We start from the raw sequence: 23321 nt of genomic DNA on the forward strand, positions 1-23321 counted from the left end.
AAGTGCAGCAATGAATGAATGGAAATCCAAAATCTCTGTAAATGTTCATTGAAATTATTAAAATAAAATAAAAAAATTAAAATTCAGTGACATTGATAACATGCTTCAAATTGAACCACCCTCTCTTTCTAAAGTTGTTCTCCATTAACATAAACTCACTGTCCCCTGTGGTTGAAAAGGTAAATGGTGACGTATGGCCTCTTAGGTGATATATCTTCTGTCAATTTTCTCCACTGAGGTAATCTGGGTTTGCTGTGATGCTGAACCTTGTGCCATTGGGAGCCAACCGCCATACTGGCTGCCCATGGTGCACAGTATTTGGTGGAACTCCCAATTTAAGACAGGTTTGGAAGCAGGAGTGGCATCCACTTCCTAAACCACAAGCCTCTGAAAACTCTATGAACTTAGAGAAACGATGACTATATAGAAAGGCATTTTGTTCATAGGGTCGCTATGAGTCGTGCTTGACTGCAATAACAACAACAACAATATATATAAACAACAACAACTATATATATACACACACACACATATATAACTATATATATACACACACACATAACTATATATATATACACACACACACACACTTACATATACATATATATATATATGTTGTTGTGTATCATTGAGTCAGAACTGACCCATAGTTGATCTTCCGATGGGTTTTTAAAGGCAGTCATTTGCATGGGACGAGACTACCCATCCTTCCATGGAGCAGTTAGGGGTTTCGAACCACCTACCTTTGGGATTGCAGCATAGCTTCTTGCCACTAGGCCACCAGAGCTTCCTTTACACACACACACACACACACACACACATATATATATATATACACACACACACACATATATATACACACACATACACATATATATATCTATATACTCTGGTGTTAATAAACATTTACACAGGAAAGTTAGATTTTTCACTCATTCATTATTATACATTTTCCTCCCTCCCCCTCCTTTCCCCCTCCCCCATTTTCCTTTCCTTTCTTTTCTTTTTTTTTTCATTTTGATTCATTCTTGCACAATTTCCTCCCTCCGCCTCCCTATTTTCAAGAAGCTGATTTCATATTTCTTTTCGATCTTCATACGAATGGTTAAATCACTGGGAAATAGAACCTAAACCCAGCAGTTGAAACCGTACTACTTCTTCAGGCTCCCTGCTAAGACCCCTCTTGTCTTAGCTCCTTGGCTGATTGTAACTCTAATGTGTATCTGAATTCCTTTCTTTCCTCCCCACAGGGAAGTTTGGCACTGGGATCCAGTCCTATTTCTCCTTCCTGCGGTTCCTGGTGTTTCTGAATTTGGTGATCTTTCTCATCATCTTTCTGCTGGTTTTGCTCCCGTTCTTGCTCACCAAATACAAGATCACCAACAGCACTTTTATCTTCATTCCATCCAGAACTGTGGGTGAGTAGAGCTTACCTGACTGTGGGGATGCTCTGTTAGCTTCCCTTTCTAGGAGTGTTTCAGTCTTATAATTATTTCAGTCTGGATGAGCTAGAAGAGGCTGCAGAAACCAGAGATACCCGAACTCTCAGAACATGGCAACCACCAGGTTTATTTTAGTCATAGTACATGTCCATCCAGAGTTGATGGTGGTTTCTTTCCATGTTGTCTACACTCCAGAACCCAAGTAAATAGAGCGACCTTTGGACTGTTGACAGCCACTGTGGTCAAGGACAAATCCTCCCTAGTAGTGGTGGTTAAGCACTTGTCTGTGAACTAAAAGGTTACCTGTTTGAACCCACAGATATTTTTCATAGACAAAAACTATTGCAGTCTGCATCCGTAAAGATGTATTGTTGTTGCTGTTGTTAGGTGACATTGAGTGACTCATAGCGACTCTGTGAACAACAGATCTGAACCCTGTCCTATCCTGTGCCATCTTCACACTTCCTGACACTCTAGAGCCCACTGCAGCAGTCATTGTAACAATCCACCTGGTTGAGGGTCTTCCTCTCCTTCGCCAACCCTCTTGCCCTTCGATGAATCATGTTCCTCTCCAAGGAATAGCCTCTCCTAGCAACATGCCCACCAAAGTTTGTAAGGCAAAGCCTCATCATTCTTGCCTCCAAAGAGCACTCTGGCTATACTTTTCCCAAGAAATGTTGGTGGTCTTGGCCGTCCATGGGATGTTCATTGCTCTTCTCCAACACCACAGCTCAAAGGCATCAATTCTTCTTCTGTCATCCCTATTCATTGCCCAGCTCTCAGATGCATACTTGTTCATTGTCTAGCTCTCAGGTGATCGGAAAAACCATGGACTGAATTAGACATACTGTAGTCCTCAAACTGACATCATTACTCCTCAATAATTTGGAGAGATCCCTCACTACAGACTTCCAGTACAATGTGTCTCCTGATTTCCTGACAGCTGGTACCAAGGTTGTTAATTGTGGATCCAAGTAAGATGACGCTGTTGACAGGTAAAGATGTTTAGTCAGGGAATCCTATGGGGACAATGCTCCTCTGGCCTATAGGGTCACAATGAATCAGAATAGACTCATAGCAATAGTTATGGGTTTTTGGTTGGTTTATTTTTATTGTAGTGCAAAAACATAGTTAAAACTTAAATGATTGGGCATGGTTGTCCTCCAGTAATTACTTACAGAAGCAGGTGACTGGTCGGATTTGACCCACTGTAACCTTTCAATCCCTGAGCTATAGGAAGAAAGTCCCTAGTGGCACAATTAGCTCACCCTCAACTACAAACCTAAAGGTTGCTAGTTTGAACCACCCACTGGCTCTCTGGTATGGAAGAAAGGCCCGAAAATCTGCTTGAGTACAGATGTAAGCCCAGAGAAAATTGTATGATAGATGTTTACAGAATTGACTGAAAAAACTAGTTGCTGTGACAACTTCTGTACAAGCAGATACCTCGTGAGATTTAGTTCTTTGGTTTGGAGATTTAGGGTCATATTTTTATGGGACATCTCAGTTTATTGGTCTCATAATGAGTTTAGCCTTTTTGTTGAACCCCCTATTCAGTGCATAATGCCTGCGGTCTTAAAACCTTGCAAGTGACCATCAAGGCACGCTAGCTGGATCCACAAAGGAAGAAGGTGCAGCGTCAGGAACAGGAGGCTGTTGCTGTGTGTCGTTGCATCAGAGCTGACCCATAGCTGATCCTCCAGTGGGTTTTCTGAGGCAGTGAATCACATGGAACAAGATTGCCCTTCTTTCTCCCAAGGAGCAGCTGGTGGATTCAAACAGCATACCTTTGTGTTGGCAGGGCAACTCCTTATCTCTTGGCCACCAGAGCTCCCGAGGAATAAGAAGGGACAAGGAGGAGGAAATGGAATGTGTGATCTTTGCTTTGTCATGAGATCAGAAGAACTGTAGTGCCCAGTTAACGATTACTGAATATCTCAATGAAATATTTCATACAAGAATCCTGATGAAAAGTGGGACGATACAGGCAGAATTTTAAATTTTGTGGACCCTAGATCTTCAACCTGTTTCAAGCCATGGTCTTTTTAATCACTTGCTAAGCTGCTGAGAGCTGAACAATGAATAAGGATGAGAGAAGAATTGATGCCTTTGAACTGTGGTGTTGGAGAAGAGCACTGAATATCCCATGGATTGTCAAAAGAACAAACAGGGTATAATCCCAGTAGTGGAATTGCTGGGTCAAATGATATCTCTATTTGCAACTTTTTGGAAAAGCACCATACCACCTTCCACAGTGGTTGCACCATTTTACACTCCCACCAACAGTGAATAAGGGTTCCAGTTTCTCCATAACCTCAATGAATAGAAATCCAAAATCTGTGTAAATGTTTATTAAAATTAATAAAATAAAATTTTAAAAAACCAAAAATAAACAGATATGTCTTGGAGAAGGTGCAGCCAGAGTGTTCCTTGGAGGCAAAGATGATGAAGCTTCATCTCACGTACTTTCAACATGTTGCTAGGAAAGGCTACTCCTTGGAGGGGGACATTGTACATGGAAAGGTGGAAGGTCATCAAAAGAGAGGGAGACCCTCAGCCAGGTGGATTGACACAGTGACTGCATAATGGGCTCCAGTATGTCAGAGTGTGTGAGGATGGCACAGGACAGGACAGGACAGAGTTCAGATCTGTTCATAGGATTGCTATGAGTTATATACTCAACTCGACAACACCTAACAACAACAGACTTTTTGAAGCCACAAAGGATGGCTGAATGCCTGAAACCATGTCTCTGAGATTATCTTTAACACTTAAACAAAAAATATCCCCTGAAGTAATTTAAAACCCAAATAGTAATTTAGCTTAACTAGTAAAAAAGGAGAGGAGTATTGAATGTACCATGGACTGCCAAGAAAACAGATTCATCCTGGAGGGGGTTGAACCAAGCAACTCCTTGGAGGCAAGGATTCTGGGGCTTCGTCTGACATACTTTGGGCATGTTGTAAGGAGGGACAGGTTCTTGGAGAGGGACATCATGCTTGGGAGGGTGGAGGGATGGTGCAAGAGGGGAAAACCCTCTATGAGATGGATTGATTCAGTGACTGGGATAATCGGGATGGGTGTGTCAGAGGCAGTGCAACTGGCACAGGATAGAACAGGGTTTAGGGCTGTTGTACATAGGGTCGCTATGAGTCGCAAATGACTCGACGGTGCATAACAACAACAGTAAAAAAAGGCAGTTCTGATGGCTTAGTGTATAAGGAGTTGTGCTGCCAACCCAAAGGCAAGTGTTTCTAATCCACTAGCTGCACCACAGGAGAAAGATGGGCACTTGCCTCCTGTGCAATTTAAAGTTATTGTTGTTGTTGATATGTGCTACCGAGTCACCTGCAACTCATAGCAACCCTGTCTACAACAGCTCTGAAGCCTTCTCTGTCCTGAGCCAGTCTCACCTGACTCTGACACACCTTTCCCCATTGCCCCAGTTACTGTGTCAATCTATCTCATCTGAGGTCTTCTCTCCTGTGCTTTCCACCCTTCCAAGCATGATGTCCTTCACCAAGGACTGGTCCTTCCTGGCCATGTGCCCAAAGTTTGTGAGACAAAGCTTCAAAATCCTTGCCTCCAAGGAGAAATTTAGTTTCACATTCTCCATGACAGACCTATTTGTTCTCCTGGTGGTCCGTGGTATGCTAAATACTCTTCTCCAGCACCACAACTCAAAAGGCATCAGTTCTTCTTCTGTTATCATTAGTCATTATCCAGCTCTCAGATGCATAGTAAATGGTTGAAAAGACCATGGTCTAAATCAGGTGCATGTTAATTCTCAAAATGATAGACATCACTACTCCTCAACAATTTGGAGAAGTCACTGACTGCACACTTTTCCTGTGCAATGCATCTCCTGATCTCCTGACGGCTGGTGCCAAGGGTGTTGTTTATGTATCTAAGTAAGATGAAATCATTGATAGTTTTAGTCTTTACCCCATCTATTATGATTTGTCTCTCAGTCCTGTGGTGGGAATTTTTGTTTGAGAATCTTATACAGAGAGACTAGGAAATGCTTGTTGGGGAAATAGACAGGCATGTGCATGCTATAATTAGGAAAAGTCAGAGCTGAAATTGGCTCTGGGAGGAACTGGTTCAACTCCTTCATTTTAACAAAGAGAGAACTGGAGACCAGAGAAGAAGGGGTTCGTTTCTCCAGTTCAGCAATCTCTGTAATAGTGGCTTTGCAGGTTTCTCACCATGGGTGGAAACTACTTCTACTCCACTGATGTTGGCTGTGCAGACTGTTTGGAAAATCATAGTGTTACTTTGAAGTTTCTTTGTGTGATTGACTTACTCTGTTGCATTCCTGGGGTCTTAAAAGAGAAAAGCCCCCCCACACACACACACATACACACAAAGCCCTGCCCCTTCAGCCAGACCCCCAAAATGAAGTGACATGTGACAGATGTGAGCCCAATTGAAAGCCTGTCATCCGGCCCAATTTAGCCTCAAGCTGACTTAACCTAACCAAATGAATGTGATTGGCAGCCCTGCTATGATGTGCTGTGGGGTCACCTAGAAAGACCCTGTGAACTGCAGGTCTGAATCTCACGCTGTCCTGCGCCTTCCTCACCATCTCAGTCACGCTCAAGGCCATTGTGGTTGTCACTGTGTCAGTCCATCTCGCAGAGAGTCCTTCCCTGAGTGAGAAATCAAATACTGGTGCTTTGACGCACTAAGATGTTGAAGTTGTTTGTTACACAGCAGTAGCTGCTTGATACAGAGGGGAGATGGGCGTGTCCCTGAAACCTTTGTCAAAACATTTCCACAACAACCAAAAAAACCCAACAACCCACCCTTTGGGTTAGAAGTACAACTCCTTACAAAGTATATAACAGAGGCACATTTTTCAACTTTTTTATTAGTTATAGACATATCCTTCTCTGGAAATGTTAACCAACTTCTAATAAAATAAAAATTATTAACTCATAACTATCTAAAATAAGTTAAGACTATATTTATGGTTTTTATTATTATTAATTTTTATTATTAATTTTAATAAAAATTTGCAGAGACTTTGGATTTAAAAAACATTTCTAGGTTGATATCTGAAGGTATTTGCTGAGTAACAATGGCATGAGTATTTGTACACACATGCAAACAGAGATAGTTTTAAATTGTGATTGTTAGGTGCTGTTGAGTTGAGTGTGACTCATAACAATCCTATGAACAACAGATCTAAACCCTGTCCTATTCTGTGCCGTCCTCACACTTCCTGACACACTAAAGCCCATTGCAGCTGTCATTGTGTCAGTCCACCTGGTTGAAGGTCTTTCTTTCCTTCACTGACCCTCTGTCCTTCCAAGCATGACGTCCCTCTCAAAGGAATAGCCTCTCCTAGTAACATGTCCATTGTATGTGAGACAAAGCTTTATCATCCTCCTCCAAGGAACACTCTGGCTATACCTACTCCAAGTCATAGTTGTTTGATCTTTTGACAATTCATGGGATATTCAGTACTTTCCTCCATCACCACAGCTCAAAGACCTCACTTCTTTCATCATTATTCATTGTCCAGCTCTCAAATGCATAGCAAGTGATCAGAAAGGTTTTAAATGGTTCGTTCCCGGGTTTCGGCACAAAAAAAAAAGAAAGGTTTTAAATTAGATGGCTTTAAAATGAGATCATATTTATGTCACATAGCAGTCACATAGCCCAAAAGAGAAAATACACAAAGAGAAAATGTGTACTTATTTAACTGAACTCACTGCGCTTGAGTCAGAATTGACTCACAGCTGACCCTCCAGTGGGTTTTCAGAGGCTGTAAATTGTAGAGGAGGAAATTGCCCATCTTTCTCCTGAGGAGCAGCTGATAGGTTCAGACTGCTTGCCTTTGGATTGGCAGAACAACTCCTTACCCGCTGTTGTTTTTGTTTTGTACCATCAAATTGGAACCGACCCATAGCTGACCCTTCCACAAGATTTCAGAGACTATAATAGAATGGGAAGAGATTGCCCATCTTTCTCCAATGGAGCAGCTGTTGGATTTGAACTGCCAGCCTTTGGATTAGCTGCTCAACTCTCTCCTTACCCTCAGGTCATCAGACACATGCATATATAAACAAATAGAATATATGTTGTTGTTATGTACTGTACAGTTGGAACTGACCCATAGGTGACCCTCTGGCAGGTTTTCAGAGGCAGTTGAGGCACAGGAGGAGATTGCCCATCCTTCTCCCTCAGAACAGCTAGTGGCCTTGAACCTCGTGCCTTTGGGATTGCAGCACAGCTTCTTGCTATTAGTCCACCAGGACTCCCTATATATTTATATAAGTAGACAAATTATAGAGGAAAAAAAAAACTAACCCTGAAATCAAAACCATTTCCAGTGATTTTCTTTCTTGTTTTTGTTTCTTGCAGATATACAGTGTAGAATATATCCAGTTAGCAGGTCTGGCCTCATTTACTTCTACAGTTATATCATAGACTTGCTTTCTGGCACTGTAAGTATTGAATGCGATTTTGTATAGTTGAGCTTCAAAATACTGAACATGAGTTAATTTAAAAATTGTTTCTTTATTGTCTGCAGAGAGAGCCAAACAGCAGTTTTGAGGTTTAAGAGGTGGGATTTGTCTGATTTACTGCTTTTGAAAACCTGCTGGAGGCTTAACTATGGGGTCAGTTCTGACCCAATGCTATAACAAGAACAAAAACAAGGATTCTGTTCACTGAGCCCCGGCTAAAATGTACTGGAGCTACGCCTGCTCATTTTCAGTGATCAGCCTTCTCTTAATTCCTGCTACCTACGTACTCCCCTGGACCAATGAAACCAGACTGAGTGTATTTTAATTCTTTGACATTGAAAAATCTTAACATTTCAGAATCTTAGACCACTTTGAGAAGGAGAAAGATGGGCAGTCTCCTCCCGTGTGATTTACAGCCTCTGAAAACCCAGTGGAGGGTGAGCTGCGAGTTAGTTCTGCCTCAATGGCGCACGACAACAGACCGCTTTGAAGGGTGGCCTACTGGTATGGAGTTGTGCTGCCAACCCCAAAACAAGGGGTCCGAGACCATCACTGGTTCAGTGGGAGAAAGTGGGGCACTCTCCTCCCATGTTATATACAGCCTCTGAAAACCCACTGGAAGGTCAGCCATGAGGTGATTTCAACCTGACAGCACGTCACAACAGACTGCTTTGAAGGGGAGCCCATGTCGTGCGGTGGGTAAGTACTGGCCGCACCCCAATAGGTCTATGTTGAAGCCAACCCGCTGCACCCCAGGAGAAAGATGGAGCAGTCTGCTTGTGTAAGGACTTACAGCTTTGGAGATGCTGTGGGGCCGTTCTCCTGTGTTGTATAAGGTCGCTGTGGCCAGAATTGACTGGACAGGAGTTGATTTCGTTTTCATAAACCATTTTGGTAAAACGCGTGACTCTTCTCCCCAGAAATGACTCTCACATACATTTGACACACACCAGCACACACATGCCTGTCATTACCATGTGTACCAATTATGCTCAGATGTGTGTAGACGTGTGCACATGTACATGTTGTTGTTGTGTACTATAGGGCTGGAACCCACCCATAGCTGACCCTCTGGAGGGTTTTCAGAGGCAGTTAATTGCATGGGAGGAGATTGTTCATCTTTTTTCCACAGAGCAGCTGGTGGCCTTGAACCGCGTGCCTTCGGGACTGCAGTGCAACTTTTTGACACTATGACCCCAGAGCTCCCTAAGGAATTACATTCCTGCAGTCCTTTAACACTCAAACTCATTGCCATCGAGTCGTTCGGCTTATAATGACTGTCCATCGGGTTTCCGAGGCCGTAAATGATAACAAGTGGATACTTCCCTCTTTTTCCTTCAGAGCCACTGGTGGGTTTGAACCACTGAAGAAGCACAATCTTTGGGCTAGTCCCACAGCTCACTATAGACAACATCATTGGGCCTCTCTGGAGTCCTGTGGAAGTTTATAAATCTCAGGTCACACTTTGCTCTAAAACAGAGTGAACCCTGTCCTCTTAGCTGACTTTTCAGTGGGTTTTCAGAGTCTGTAAATCACACAGGAGGAAATTGCCCATCTTTCCTCCATGGAGCAGCTACTGGATTCGAATTGCCTGCCTTTAGATTAGCAGCACAACTCCGTACCCACTAGGTCACTGTTGTTGTTAAGTGCCATCGAGTCATAGGAGACTCATAGCGAAGCGACCCTATGAACCAAAGACCTGAACACTCATATAACTTTCATCCTTTCTCCAAGTTCATAGAGTTTCTGAAAGCAAGCTATTACAGAAGTGGATGCCACTCCTGCTTCCAAGCATGTTTTAATCAGGGAGCTCCACCAAACACTGTCCAACATGGGTAACCATTATCACATTTGACAAATCAGTGTCACAGTGTTTAGCATCACAGCAGCCACGAGTTACCTCTGGACAGCAAATTGACAGACCAGGGCTGTTCCACTTATAAGAATGTTTGACCAAAAACAATTAACACCAGGCCTGAGGGTTGCAGATTAAAATCACTCACCTTTGGCTTGGTAGCATCACTTTCTATCCACTAGGCCAACAGAACTCCTCTCTATGACTCACAGCAATTCTATGAACAACAGATCTAAGCCTTGCCCTATCCTATGCCATCTCCACAGTCTGCTACACGCTCGAGCCCCTTGTTACAGTCACCATATCAACTCACCGTGCTGAGGACCTTCTTTTCTTCTCTGACTTACACTTCTCTCAACATGATGTCATTTCCCAAGGACTGGGAACCTCAACTGTTGTAAAGTGACATCAAGTCGTAGATGACTCATAACGACCCTATGAACGGAAGACCTGAATACTTGTATAACTTTCATTGTTTCTCTAAGTTCATAGAGTTTCTGGAGGCAAGTTATTTCAGAAGTGGATGACATTCCTGCTTCCAAACCTGTTTCAATCTGGGAGCTCCACCACACACTGTCCACCATGGGTAACCATTATCACTTTGACACATCAGTGTCACAGTGTTTAGCCTCACACACAGCAACCACTAGTTACCTCTGTACAGCAAATTGGCAGGCCAGGGCTAGTCCACTTAGAAGAATATTTGTCCAAAAACAATTAAAACCAGGCCTGAGAGCCACAGATTAAAATCGCCCACCTTTGACTAGGTCACTAGAGCTCCCTATCCTTCCTCAATTGTTAAGTGCTGTCAAGTTGACTACGACTCATAGTGACCCTATGGACACCAGATCGGAACATTGCCCTATTCTGTGCCGTCTTCCTCATCTCTGATACACTTGAGCCCATTGTTACAATGACCGTGTTAGTCCTTCTTGATGAGGATCTTCCTCTCTTATAGTGACCCTCCACCTTTCCAAGCACGAGGTCCTTCTCGAAGGACTAGCCCCTCCTGACATCATACCCAAAGTGTGTGAAGTGAAGCTTCACCATCTTTGCCTCCAAGCAGCAGCCTGCTTGCACTGTCTCCAGGCCATATGTGCTTATTCTTTTGACAGCCCATGATATACACAGTATCCTAAAACATGATTGTGCGCATGTGCTATTTTCATCCCAATTTTAGTTGCTCTTTGGCCAGGTAAGATTTCAATGTGGAAGGTGGCTCTCTCCTCCTTCTACCGCAGGGTATCCCAACCTTGTCACTGTTGACATTTGGTATTGCTGTTGGGTACCATCAAGTTGACTTTGATTCATATCAACCCCATGAACAATGGATGGAACCCATCCCTATCTTGTGTCGTCCCCATAATCCCCACCATGAGCAAGCCATCGTTGCGATCGCTGTGTCAATCCACATGTCAAACTCAGCTGAGTAATGCCAGTCTCACTTGACATTTGGGGCTGAGAAGTCCTTCTCCACAGGCTTGTCCTATGCCTTGTAGTGTGTTTAACAAAATTCCTGGCCTCTACCCACTGATCCCTGTAGCCTCACCAGCATCAACCCTGAGCTTTTACAGTCAAAAACATATTCAGATGTTGCCAAATATTTTCTTGGTCACAAAATGTCTTTAGTTAAGAAGCATAGCTCTAGATTCTTAAGAAATACAAATACATGTAGTTCCTGGATTGCAAACAAGTTCTTCCCCCCGCCTCCATTATTTTATTTTTAATTGGTTTACTTACAAAATTCAGTATGCATTGCATTTCACACTGTCCTTCATTCACACCGTGTTTCATACAATCATTGTCATGCATTGTGTTTCATAAAATCAATAACCATTGAACCTTGGCCATCATTACCCTGTCTTTTCGCCAATCATTACTTTGTCTTTTTGCCTTGATTGTTCGCTTTTCCTTGACCCCCTCCATCTACCCACCAAACTATACAAACCTCTGGTTTTGCCAAGTAAAATTTTTATGTAAATCAGAATTAAATAGAGTTCCTTTCTAAGAGCAGTTAGTCGTGTATTTGTCTTAGTTTATCATCTATCATGTACCTCTCTGTGCAAAAAAAAAGCAGTAAAGAAACCCTTCCAGATACATTTAAACATCTCCAATATAATAATTTGGTAATTAATAATAATTTTTGGTGCACGTGACAAAGTAGTGCCCATTTGCTATCACAAACCCTTGGGTTAACCTCAGATTTTGAATATAAATTTTAAAGGTGCTGGGTTAAAATTATAGGTTGTACTGGACTTGAATGGTCACATCCTCAGACCTGCCTGCTGTAAAATTTCTCTCTGAAATGTAGCGTAGTAGAACTGTCATGTCGTTTAACTTCCACTTTTTTGGATGATGACGTTGTTGTTATTAGGTGCCATGAAGTTGAATACAACTCATAGCAGCTCTGATATCTGGACTTTCCCTTGTGCTGCACCATAATCACAACCTCTATGGGCTCAAGCCCATTGTTATAGTCACTGTGTCAGTCTATCTTGTTGAGGATCTATCTTCCTTTATTTCGCTGACTTTCTACCCTTCCTAGCATCGTGTCTTTTTTCCCGAGGACTGGTATCTCCTGACAGCATGCCCAAAGTGTGTGAGACTGAGTTTCACCATCCTCACCTCTATGGAGCACCCTAGTTGCACTTTTCTCCATGATAGACTTGTTTAGTTTCTTGACATTTGATGGAATACTCGGCACTCTTCTCCGATACCATTTTTTTCCAGATACACTTTTAAAACTGTCCACTGCATTTGATTTTTTAAAAAGTGCTTTGTGCATCGCTGATCTACCATTTTCTTCAAAACAGCTCTGAGGGCTTGTCAGAGGCGGTGATGAATTTGTTAGTGTTCCCGGCGCAGATAAGAAAACAGAAGCGCAGAAAATGTCCAAAGACTCTGCTAACATCACACAACCAGTATGAACAAAAAATGAGATCAAATCCTAAGAATGCTGTTGGCCCTGTTTCTTTGAATCGCAACCCACCAGAGAAGATGCCATTTGGAGATCTCCACATAATGACATACCGTACCATACATGATCTTCCTTACAAGGACTGTTTAACATAAGAGAGTTTGGTGAACTTGAGTATAGATTTCCAGTAGGGTCAAATGAACTTGGTGATAAGCTTGAGTTCTTAAATATAGGATGTTGTTGTTGTTATGTGCCATGGAGTCACCTGTGACTCATAGCGTCCCTGTGTACAACAGCTCTGAACCCTGCTCTATCCTGAGCCAACCTCACCTCTCTGACACATCTACCCTCATTACTCCAGTCACTGAATCAATACATATGTGAGATATAGATAGATAGATAGATAGATAGATAGATAGATAGATAGATAGATAGATAGATATGAATGATACCATAAGATACATATGGACATATATATCCATATATCCTACTGAGATTCTTCCCCTTTTTCTGTGATCTTCTACAAGAATTATATTCTTCTCCAGGGACTGGCCCCTTCTGATAAATGCCCAAAGTATATGAGATGAAGTCTCATTATCCTAGCTTCTAAGAGCATTCTGTCTACACTTCTTCCAAGAGATCTTTTTCTTTTTGCAGTCCATTGGATAAGCAAAATTCTTAGCCAGCATCACCTTTCAAAGGCATTCATTCTTCAGTCTTCCTTATTCTTGATCCAGCATTTCTATACATACATCGTTGTTGTTATGTACTGTTGAGTCAACTGCAACTCATAGCAACCCTATCAATAGTAGATCTGAACCTTGGTCTATCATTATATCCCACTGCTATTGCCACTCTGTCAATGCATCTTCTTCTCTTATGTTCATCTTCCAAATTTCCCATCATAGTGTCCTTCTCTAAGGACGAACCTCTCCAATCAACATACCCAAAGAATATGAGATGAAATTTCACCATCCTTGCCTCCAAGGACCACTCCGGTTTCACTTTCTCCAGGACAGACTTGTTTATTCTCTTGGCAGTCCATGGTATAGTCAATACTCTTCTCCAACACCACACCCAAAGGCAATGATTCTCCTCCTGTCATTCTTAGTCATTGTCCAACCCTCAGATGCATACCAAGCAATTGAGAAGCCATGTCTTGGATCAGGCACACCTTAGTCTTTAAACTAACATCATTGCTCTTCACTACTCTGTAGAGGTTCCTGACAGCAGATTTTCCCAGTGTACTATGTTCCTGGATTTCTTGACTGCTGGTATCAATTGTGTTGATTATGGATCCCAGTGAGATGAAATCGTTGACAACTTCAGTCATTTCTCCATCTGTCATCATGCTATTGCCTATTAGTCTGATGGTGAAGATTTTTATTTTCTTGATTGAAGGCTGTAGTCCTCTGAGGAAGTTGAAAATACCACTAAGTCCTCACAGTAACATCCTTGCTCTTCAGCACTTTAACAAAGAGTCCTTTGCAATGTCTTTGCCTATTATAATATGTCATTATATTTCTTTTTATTTGAGTGAATATTTGCTTGCAAATCATACTGTTTTTTTATCCAATCATTCAGAGTAATTTTGTTTTATAACATAATTATTCACAATTTAATTTGCTCATTCACACGTATTTCATTCTATAACAATTGAAATTGAGTAATTGAGAAAATTGAGTAAATGAATGTATTACAGTGTCCGATCAAACCCTTGCTGTTTATTGCCTCTCCCTTCACCCAACTTAATGGTTTGGTAATTTTTACTTCTATCTCCCTCTTTTTCCAACACTAGAAACCATCCAACAATGATTCTGTGTGTAAGCTTTCCCTTACCTTTATACAGTAGTGTTCTTATACCATCACAGTCCTTTCATTGACTTAAAGAACTCCTTAAGGGACCCAGAGATCACGCCTCTCCAGTGCCTTGAAGCCACCCAGCAGCTCTTGAGGAGAAAGATGGGCAGTCTCTTCCTGTGTGATTTACAGCCTAGGAAGCCCAGTGGAGGGTGAGCTCTGGGTTGGTTCCATCTTGACATTAATGAGTGTTGAGGGTTTTTTTTTATTTTTAAAAATTTTATTTTATTATTAAAGTGACCTGTGGAGGAAATGGAGAGGGTCGGGGAGACAAGAGAGAACAGTCGGAGAATCAAGAATTCCTTGAGTCCAATGTCAAATGGTGAATGACACAGGGCCAGTGAGGGAACTATCACTCCAGCAGTGCCTTCAAGGTCACCTGCTGGGGACTGTCCTCTCACACCTGTGTATGAACCTCACACCAGGTCTAGGAAGAGGCAGACACAGGAAAGATGGCAGAGTTACCAGGGAGTATGCCTGGTCCTGGTCTTCAGTCACTTGCTATGCACCTGAGAGCTGGCTGGTGAATAAGGATGACATAAGGCTCCATGTTTTCTTTGTCTTGAGGTGTGATCCTTACTAAAGGCTGCTCTTCATAAGTATTGTTTCAAGCCCTCATTAACTTTCATCAAGCAGTGTTGTGTCATCTGCATATCAAAGGTTGTTGATGAGTTTTCCTATAATCCAGATGCCACATTCTTCTTCATCTAGTCCAGTTTTTCAGATTACTTGCTCAGCATTCAGATAGAATGTTGCTGTTGTTGTTGTGTACTTAGAGCCCATAGCTGACCCTCCAGTGGGTTTTCAGACAGTTAATGGCATGGAAAGAGATTGACCATCCTTCTCCCACAGACCAGCTGGCGGCCTCGAACCACATGCTTTCAGAATTGCAACACAACTTCTTGCCACTAAGCCACCAGAGCTCCTCAGATTGAATAGGTATTGAGAAAACATATAACCTTAAGGTACACCTTAGCTGATTAAACAATAATGTATTTTCTGTTCAAACATTTGCTTCTTGGTCTATGTACAGGGTCCACAGGCGCACAGTTAATTGTTCAGGAATCACTTTCTTTACAATGTAGTCCATAATTTCTTTTTCACACAGCTGAATGCCTTTGCAAAGTCATTAAAACACATGGAAGCATCTTTATTCTCTGCATACAGCCAAGATCTTCCTATTGTTAGCTGTGGTATCCCTCATTCCACATCATCTTCTGAATCTAGCTTGAATTTCCGGCAGTTCCTGGTCCAGCTATTTTGTTTTGTTTTCTTCAACAAGATTTTACTTGTGTGTGATATTAAGGATATTAAGGATAATGTTCTATAATTTCTGCTTTATTGTATCACCAGAATGGGCACAAATATGAATCTCATTTGTTTAGTTCTTTTCATTTCTTTAAACAATGGCATTTAGAATATACATTTCATAATTGTTGTTGTTGTTGACTGCCATCAAGTTGAGCACGACTCATAGTGACTCTGTGAACAAAAGACCTACCTAATGTCTTTCCATAACTATCACCATTTCTCCAAGTTCATGGAGTTTCTGGAGGCATATGGTTGAGGAAATGAATGCCACTCCTGCTTCCAAACCTGTTTTACAGCTGGGAGCTCCATCAAACACTGGCCACATTGGGAAACCGTTAGGGTATTTGATACCCCAATGGTACAAGGTTCAGCATCACAGCAACTCAGGTTACTTCCTACGACACATTGACAAAGAGTGATGTACAAAGTGGAGGAGTGTTTCTCCAGATAGAACAGCACTCATTTCACTTAGCAGTGCTTACGTGTCATCAAGTAGAATATGACTGAGACTAAGTTTTACACAGAAGACCTGAACTCAGTTCTATGACTAACATCATTTCTGTACATAACTCTCTTCTATAACTACAATCATTTCTATACATTTAGAGAGTTTGTAGAGTTTAGAGAATATGTAGTTTCCAGAGGTATCTGGTTTAGGAAGTGGATGTCACTCCTGCTTCACAACATTTCATAAGACTTTTGTTAAATTGACCTCTCAGTGTTTTTTAAGCTCTTTTTGATACTACGGAAATGGAACTGGTCTTTGTTCATGTTCAGATTCCTTTTCATGTTTTTTTTCTTGTTGTGTACCGTCGACTGGCATGGGAGGAGATTGCCCCAGCAGAGCATTTGGTGTCCTTTTCAGTATATTTTTAACACTCCGGTTTTTTCAGTGTTATATTCCCTAATCACCAACTGATCATACCCTGTACCTTTGAGACTGTACTGGTCCCTGGGATTTTAATAGTGCTTCATCACGATTGGGTGCTGCTCTCTTGCTCTTGTACAGTGGAATTGCTCATCTAACCTAATGCCCTTGACTCTGTTTCAGGGTTTTTTGGAGGATACCTGCCTATTTTACGGACATTACACGATTGATGGGATACAATTCCAGAACTTCACCTACGGTCTGCCTCTGGCTTATTTGGTAAGCACTGTTGCTTACCTGGCCCTGAGTCTTCTGTGGATAGTAAAAAGGTAAAGCTTGTCTTGTCATTTTCTCTTCACTGTTGTGATGACTGGCGTCTATAGAGATCTGTGGATTCTGGGAACCATTGTCCAGTGGATGAGCAGAGAGTCCAGAGGTGGCCTTCATGGGGAAGGGGTTGTGAGTGTGTGGGAGACTGATGAGATCAGGCGAGAAGGGAGGCCAGGATGTGAGAGCCAAAAGTAGCAACTTGGATGGAGTCTTCAAGCAAACCCATTCACCAACATCATGCCCTGACTTTATCTTTGCTCTGGGGTGGATGATAGTCAGGTTTCTCTTGTTATAAGTGGCAGAACCCAATTCTGGTAACCAGTGAGATGGGAATTGAGTGGTTCAAGGCATATGGAAAGAATACAGTCCAAATTATAGGCAGGATGATTATGTAGCCATATTTAAGAACAGTCCAGAGTAAGGACCCCCACATCTCTGATTTTCTTGTGTTTCACACTATAGTTCATTCACATTCTATTTCATGCAATCATTCCCATGCATTATGGTTTTTATTGTATTATTATAATTGTTTTTTGTTTCTGAAGAGGTACACAGCAAAACATACCCCATGACAGTAGTTATGTTTCTGTGACATTGATGCCATTCCTCCAGATATACATGCGTGCCTACCTTCTTTATCTGGATTGTCTTCTCCTGTGAACACGTTCTTACTGATCTCTGAGGTGCTTATCTGGTCTTTCCATTTGCCCATTTGATCTCGGATGCTGTTACTGTTGATGCTGAGTGCTGCCAAGTCAATTATGATTTCTAGTGACCCTAAGAACAACAGATAAGAACCTGGCCCTGTCCTGCGCCATCCTCACCTCTGTCATGCTGGAGCCCATTGTTGTGGTCACTCTGTTGATCTATCTACCTCTCTTTGTCTGACTCGCTACTTTTCTGATGATGTCTTATTCCAAGGCCAGGCCCCTTTTGCTAATATGCCTAAAGCTTGCGAGGTGAAGTTTCACCATCCTTGCCTCCACGAAGCACCTTGGTTTGCACTTCCTCCAAAACAGTTTTATTTGGCAATCCAGAGTCTATCCAATACTCTTCACAACACCACAATTCAAAAGCATTACTTCTTCTTTGGTCTTCCTTATTCATTGTCCAAGTTTCATATGCATAGGAAACAATGGAAAAATGCCACGGCTTGTGTCAGGTGCACTGGGATCCTGTATAAATAGATCTTCAAAGACCATAATGATGAAGGCAGACCTTGGTTAGATAAGTTAAAATGAGTTGGAATTGACTAGATGGTGCTGGGTTTGGCTTTTGGTCTATTCCCTTTGGTTTTAAGATGATTCGAGGGGAAATTTTTAGCCCAAAGTTTAAAGATGATCCCAGCAACATCATTTCAGGGATTTGTCTCCATTCTAGAAAATCTGGCTTCCGTGGGCTTTGAAATGTCTGTCTTTTTCTCCCACCTGTTTTGATCAAGGTTCTTCTATATGGGAGACTGTTCTTGCTGAAACCTAATGGGTGGGAAAGGGCTAGTTGTAAGAAGAAGTAGGCAAAGAATGGTCCTTTGGTGAGGAAACTGCAAGTGCAAAGGCCCTGAGGCAGAAGCAGAGATTTGTATATTTCTGAATGGAAAGAAAGATAATGGTCCCTGTGGGAAGAAAGGTGACAGAGTTGGATCATTCAGGATTCCTAGGCTAATGATTGGGATTTTATTCCAGCTGTGATGGAAGCTAGTGGATGGATAAAAGGAAATGGTTTTCAATAATGAAATAAATTCACATATATTTGGGATGACCCCACACTTGAGCATGTCAGAATACACAGGTCACACAGCCCTGTCAGCCTTGTAAAGAAAAAATCTTGGGCAAAGTCAGTTTGCAGGCCTCTGTTTTCAATATTTGCCTTCTAAGAATGACTGTGTTTTGGAGTCAGTTCTGTGGAAGGGTTCAAAGTCAACCTGGTTCGGAGTGAGGAGCACTTCCAGAGTTATTGCAACAAAATCTTTGCCGGCTGGGACTTCTGCATCACCAACCAAAGCATGGCAGACCTGAAGCACAGCAGCTTGCAGTACGAGCTCCGAGTGAGTGCCAGCTGCCCCTTCCCTTTGCCTCATCCTTTCCAACCAGGGCATGCGCATTTGCAGCTGACAAAGGTGCTAGGTGGAGCCCAGCCTTCCTGGGGCTTGGCGAGAGTCCCTGTGTAGTTTTCAAGAGAACAGCCCTGGGAGGTGTGAACCACGGGTGCTCACCTGCAAATGTAGAGCTTGATGATTCACACCCAAGGTACTGAAGGTACTGATGGCAGGGCCTTGAACTATTGGCCAGGTGACCTTCCGTTATGATCTCAGCCAAGAAAACCCTATGCATCCGTTGACTTGATAGCAACTAACAACACCTTTTGTGGAGAACGACATACAGGGTCTTTCACCGTAGCCCAAGCGTGATGGCGGGCCTGGGGACTTAGTGGGGCAGAAAGGTTGTTGGGAACCCAACAGTCAATGGTGCTTTCCCCCCAGCTCCCTTCCATTTCTCCACTATTATTTGTCTACTTGATGAGACCTGACATAAATGTTGCTGATATCAGGAGAAAAAAAGACTCAAGAGGGATTTCTGTGATGGTTGGGTGGAGTGGGGAGAACGTAAAACAAAACAGAGTTTTCATATTCATATGAAGAAAAGGAATAATAGCTTCTTAACCACAAAAAAAATAGGAGACAATAAACCAATCCGAATTTTAATAAAGTTGGAAGGGATTGGTCCAGATAAACTAAGCAGTTTATTACATTAAGTGAGAACACATGATAAGGTTCTCCTTTTAACAGAGACTTGCAGGTTGGGTTAGAAAAAAAAATATTCAATCATCCATATGCTGTTCAAAGAAATTACTACATAGAAATAATTCCTTGAGTAGCTTATAGTTGATATTTACTTCCAAGCCTAATTCCAATTGCAGTCTAGGGCCTGCTAGTGGCCTGGTGGTAAGAATCTGCACTGCAATCCCAAAGGCACACAGTTCGAATCTGCCAGCTGCTCTGTGGGAGAAGGAGGGTCAATCTCCTCCCATCTGATTACTGCTTCTGAAAACTGGCTGAGGGGTCAGCGATGGGTCAGTTCTGACTCGATGGGACACCACCACCACAACAACAATTGCAGTCTTAAGTAGGAGGTTCTAGGTTATCTTTAGACATGAGAATTAATTGGATTAGACTAGAAAGGCATCTTTGGGAAAGTGAATAAGGAAAATGTTAAAAGACAGTTGAAGAGGGATATGAAGAATCTCTGATTTCATCTCTGAACATCCGTCCATCCCAGAGCTTACAAAGTTTTCTCTGGTCCTCAGGCAGACCTGGAGGAAGAGCGAATACGGCAGAAGATAGCAGAAAGGACCTCAGAAGAAACGATACGGTTTTACTCTTTACGACTGTTTTTGAACGGCATTGTCCTGGCTGTTTTAGCAGGCTGCTTTTATTCAATCTATAAAGCAACTGTATTTTCCCAAGAACACAAGAAAAAAGTAAGTACCCTGTGAAAAATGAGCTTTTTCTCTTGTTTGGCCTTGCACATCTGTAAAGTAGGTACTGTCATTATTTCTGCTTTACATATGATGATCCAAGTCTGGCTCATATAACAGAAACTGAAAAATCAGAGGTGACACCTCTGGTGGCTTCGTGGTAAGGAATTATACTGTCAACACAAAGGATCTTGGTTCAAATCCACCAGCTACTTTGCAAGAGAAAGATGGGCAGTCTCCTCCTGTGTCATTTACTGCCTCTGAAAACCCATTGGAGGATCAGTTCTGACTTGATGGTACCATCATAAAAAAAATTAAAACATACAGAATTCCTCCCAGAATTCTCAATATGGCAGTTGTTATTATTCTGGTTCTTGAGCCAAATTGACTGGATTTTGTTCCTGACTCTTTTATGTGTTAGGTGGAGCCTCAGTGTACCTAAAATAACAGCAAGTTCTTTTAAAACTTTTTTTTTAAAAAAAAACCTCTTAATTTGGTTTGTTGTTGTTGTCATGTGCCGTTGAGTCGCTTGCGACTCCTAGCGACCCTATGTGTCTACACCCTGTTCTATCCTATGCCAGTCTTATTGTCTGTAACACAGCTACCCCCATTACCCCAGTTACTGAATCGACCCATCTCATCGACAGTCTTCCTCTCTTGTGCTGTCCCTCCACACTCCCAAACATGATGTCTCTCCCCAGGAACCAGTCCCTCCTTGTAACATGTCCAAAGTATGTCAGACAAAGCTTTAGAATCCTTGCCTCCAAGGAGCCTGGTTTCACCCTCTCTAGGATGAACTTGCTTGTTCTCCTAGCAGTCCATGGTATATTCAACACTCTTCTCCGGCACCACACCTCAAAGACACCAATTCTCTTTCTATCATCCCTACTCATTGTCCAGCTCTCTGATGCATAGCAAGCAATTGCGAAGACTATGGCCTGGATCAGGCACACCGTGGTCTTGGTCTCCAGACTAACGTTATTGCTCTTAAGTACTCCGGAGAGGTCCCTGACATCTGACTTTCCCAATGCAATTTGTGTGTGTGTGTGTGTGTCTCTCTCTCTTTTCCCCCCATTCATTCATTGTTGCACTTTTCTCCCCTCCCAACCCTCCCCCATAGTACACTACCCTCTTGGAAAAGTAAAAGAAAAAGTCTTCCCCAGGTCCACTCCACCATGTAGCCTTCGCTCTGGACTCCTGTCATGAGAAAAATACCTAATCACATATCCCTTTAAAACCGTTTTCTCCCTCATCTGCTTCAATGCAGTATACATTATTGAACCCATCTTTCTCAGTCTCCCCCCAACCCCAAGATCAGTCCTGTTTTACAAGTGTTTTTCCTTTTGTGACTGAGCCCATTTTGAATAATATTGCATGAGTTCCTTGTTTTTCAATGCAGCATAGTATTCCATTGTGTGATTATACCACAGCTTCTCTATCCATTCGTTTGTTTATGGGCACTTGGGTTGTTACCAACTCCTTGCCATTGTGAACAAAACCACGATAAACATGGGTGTGCAGCAATTTGTCTCTTGATTTAGTGACTCTTATTTCATAAATGCAGTCACCAGTGGCCCAGGCTCCTTTTATACTTTATATCTGCCATCCTCAGACATGATCTTAGTCTTCTAGACCCTTAGGTGTCCTTAGTGTGCATGGTACAAGATAGCTCACCACCATGTACACATCCTAGCTGGTGGGAAGGAGATTGATTGTTTTAGGCTGAGTTTTCTAGTGAAGCAAAACCAATAAAACTATATATAGATTTACTTCAAGGAAATAGTTCTCACAACTGTAGAGGTCGGCAAATCCCAAGTCCATGGGTCATGTCAGGCTGGAGTTTTCTCCTGACTAGCATACTTCCAGGATGTGATGAACTCAAAACCAGCAAATCAGATAACCGGCTGCTGGCTGTGGAGGCTAATGAATTCATTATTGACAGGTAAGACAGCAAGTCACTGACTCAGTGCAAAGAATCAGAGACCAGATGATGACAAGCTAAATTTAGGATCCTGATTAAGCAGAGAGGTAGGGAACAGTCTCATTCCCGTGAAAATTCCCTTTAACTGATCAGCTTTTTATCTTATTGTTGTTGTTGTTGTGTACCATCGAGTCAGAACTGACCCCTAGCTGACCCTCTCGTGGGTTTTCAGAGGCAGTTAATGGCATGGAAGGAGATTGCCCATCCTTCTCCTTTGGAGCAGCTGGTAGATTTGAACCACATGCCTTTGGGATTCAAGGTAGCATCTTGCCACTAGGCCACCAAAGCTTAGCAGATCTCATTATGGAGGTGATTACATTATATTAGACACCGAGGGTCATCAGGTCTCCTGCAAGTGAATATTTTTAAATTTTTTTATTATTTTGTGTGCGTGTGTACTGTCAAATCAGATCTGACTGGTACAGGAGGAGATTGCCCCTCCTTCTCCAGCAGAATATATGGTGGATTTGAACTGTGCCCCTCTGGGATTGCAGTGCAACTTCTTGACACTAGCCCCCAGAGCTCCCATATAAGTGAATTATTAACCAAACAAGGTGATGTCCAATCAGTTGTAACTCATGGTGACACACCGTCTGTGTCCCTGTCACGGAATAGAACTGCATTCTGCATGATTTTCCTAGCTATGCCCTTTCAGGAAAAGATCACCAGTCCTTGAAAATTGTTTTCCTGTTGATATAGAAGATGTAGAGTTTTCAATAGAACAAGAGGACATAACAATAATAAATATCTATGCACCAAATAAAAGACCAGCAAAATACATAAAACAAACATTAACAAAACTGAAAG

The 23321-nt window shown here is 42.2% G+C and overlaps 1 protein-coding gene across 1 annotated transcript in view; it reads left to right on the plus strand.

The window, feature by feature from the left end:
- The window catches only part of TMC7 (transmembrane channel-like 7), a 60715-nt gene that overhangs the window by 15227 nt on the left and 22167 nt on the right, over positions 1-23321 (plus strand). The window contains exons 4-8 of the mRNA XM_006892714.1: positions 1251-1418; positions 7815-7897; positions 16913-17058; positions 18956-19103; positions 20363-20536. Coding sequence (XP_006892776.1) covers positions 1251-1418; positions 7815-7897; positions 16913-17058; positions 18956-19103; positions 20363-20536 — 719 coding nt within the window. The remainder of the gene's footprint in view (positions 1-1250; positions 1419-7814; positions 7898-16912; positions 17059-18955; positions 19104-20362; positions 20537-23321) is intronic.

The sequence above is a fragment of the Elephantulus edwardii genome, unplaced genomic scaffold (assembly GCF_000299155.1).
Source record: "Elephantulus edwardii isolate Elephantulus edwardi_28Jun2011 unplaced genomic scaffold, EleEdw1.0 scaffold00117, whole genome shotgun sequence".
In the NCBI taxonomy this organism is placed as follows: Eukaryota; Metazoa; Chordata; class Mammalia; order Macroscelidea; family Macroscelididae; genus Elephantulus; species Elephantulus edwardii.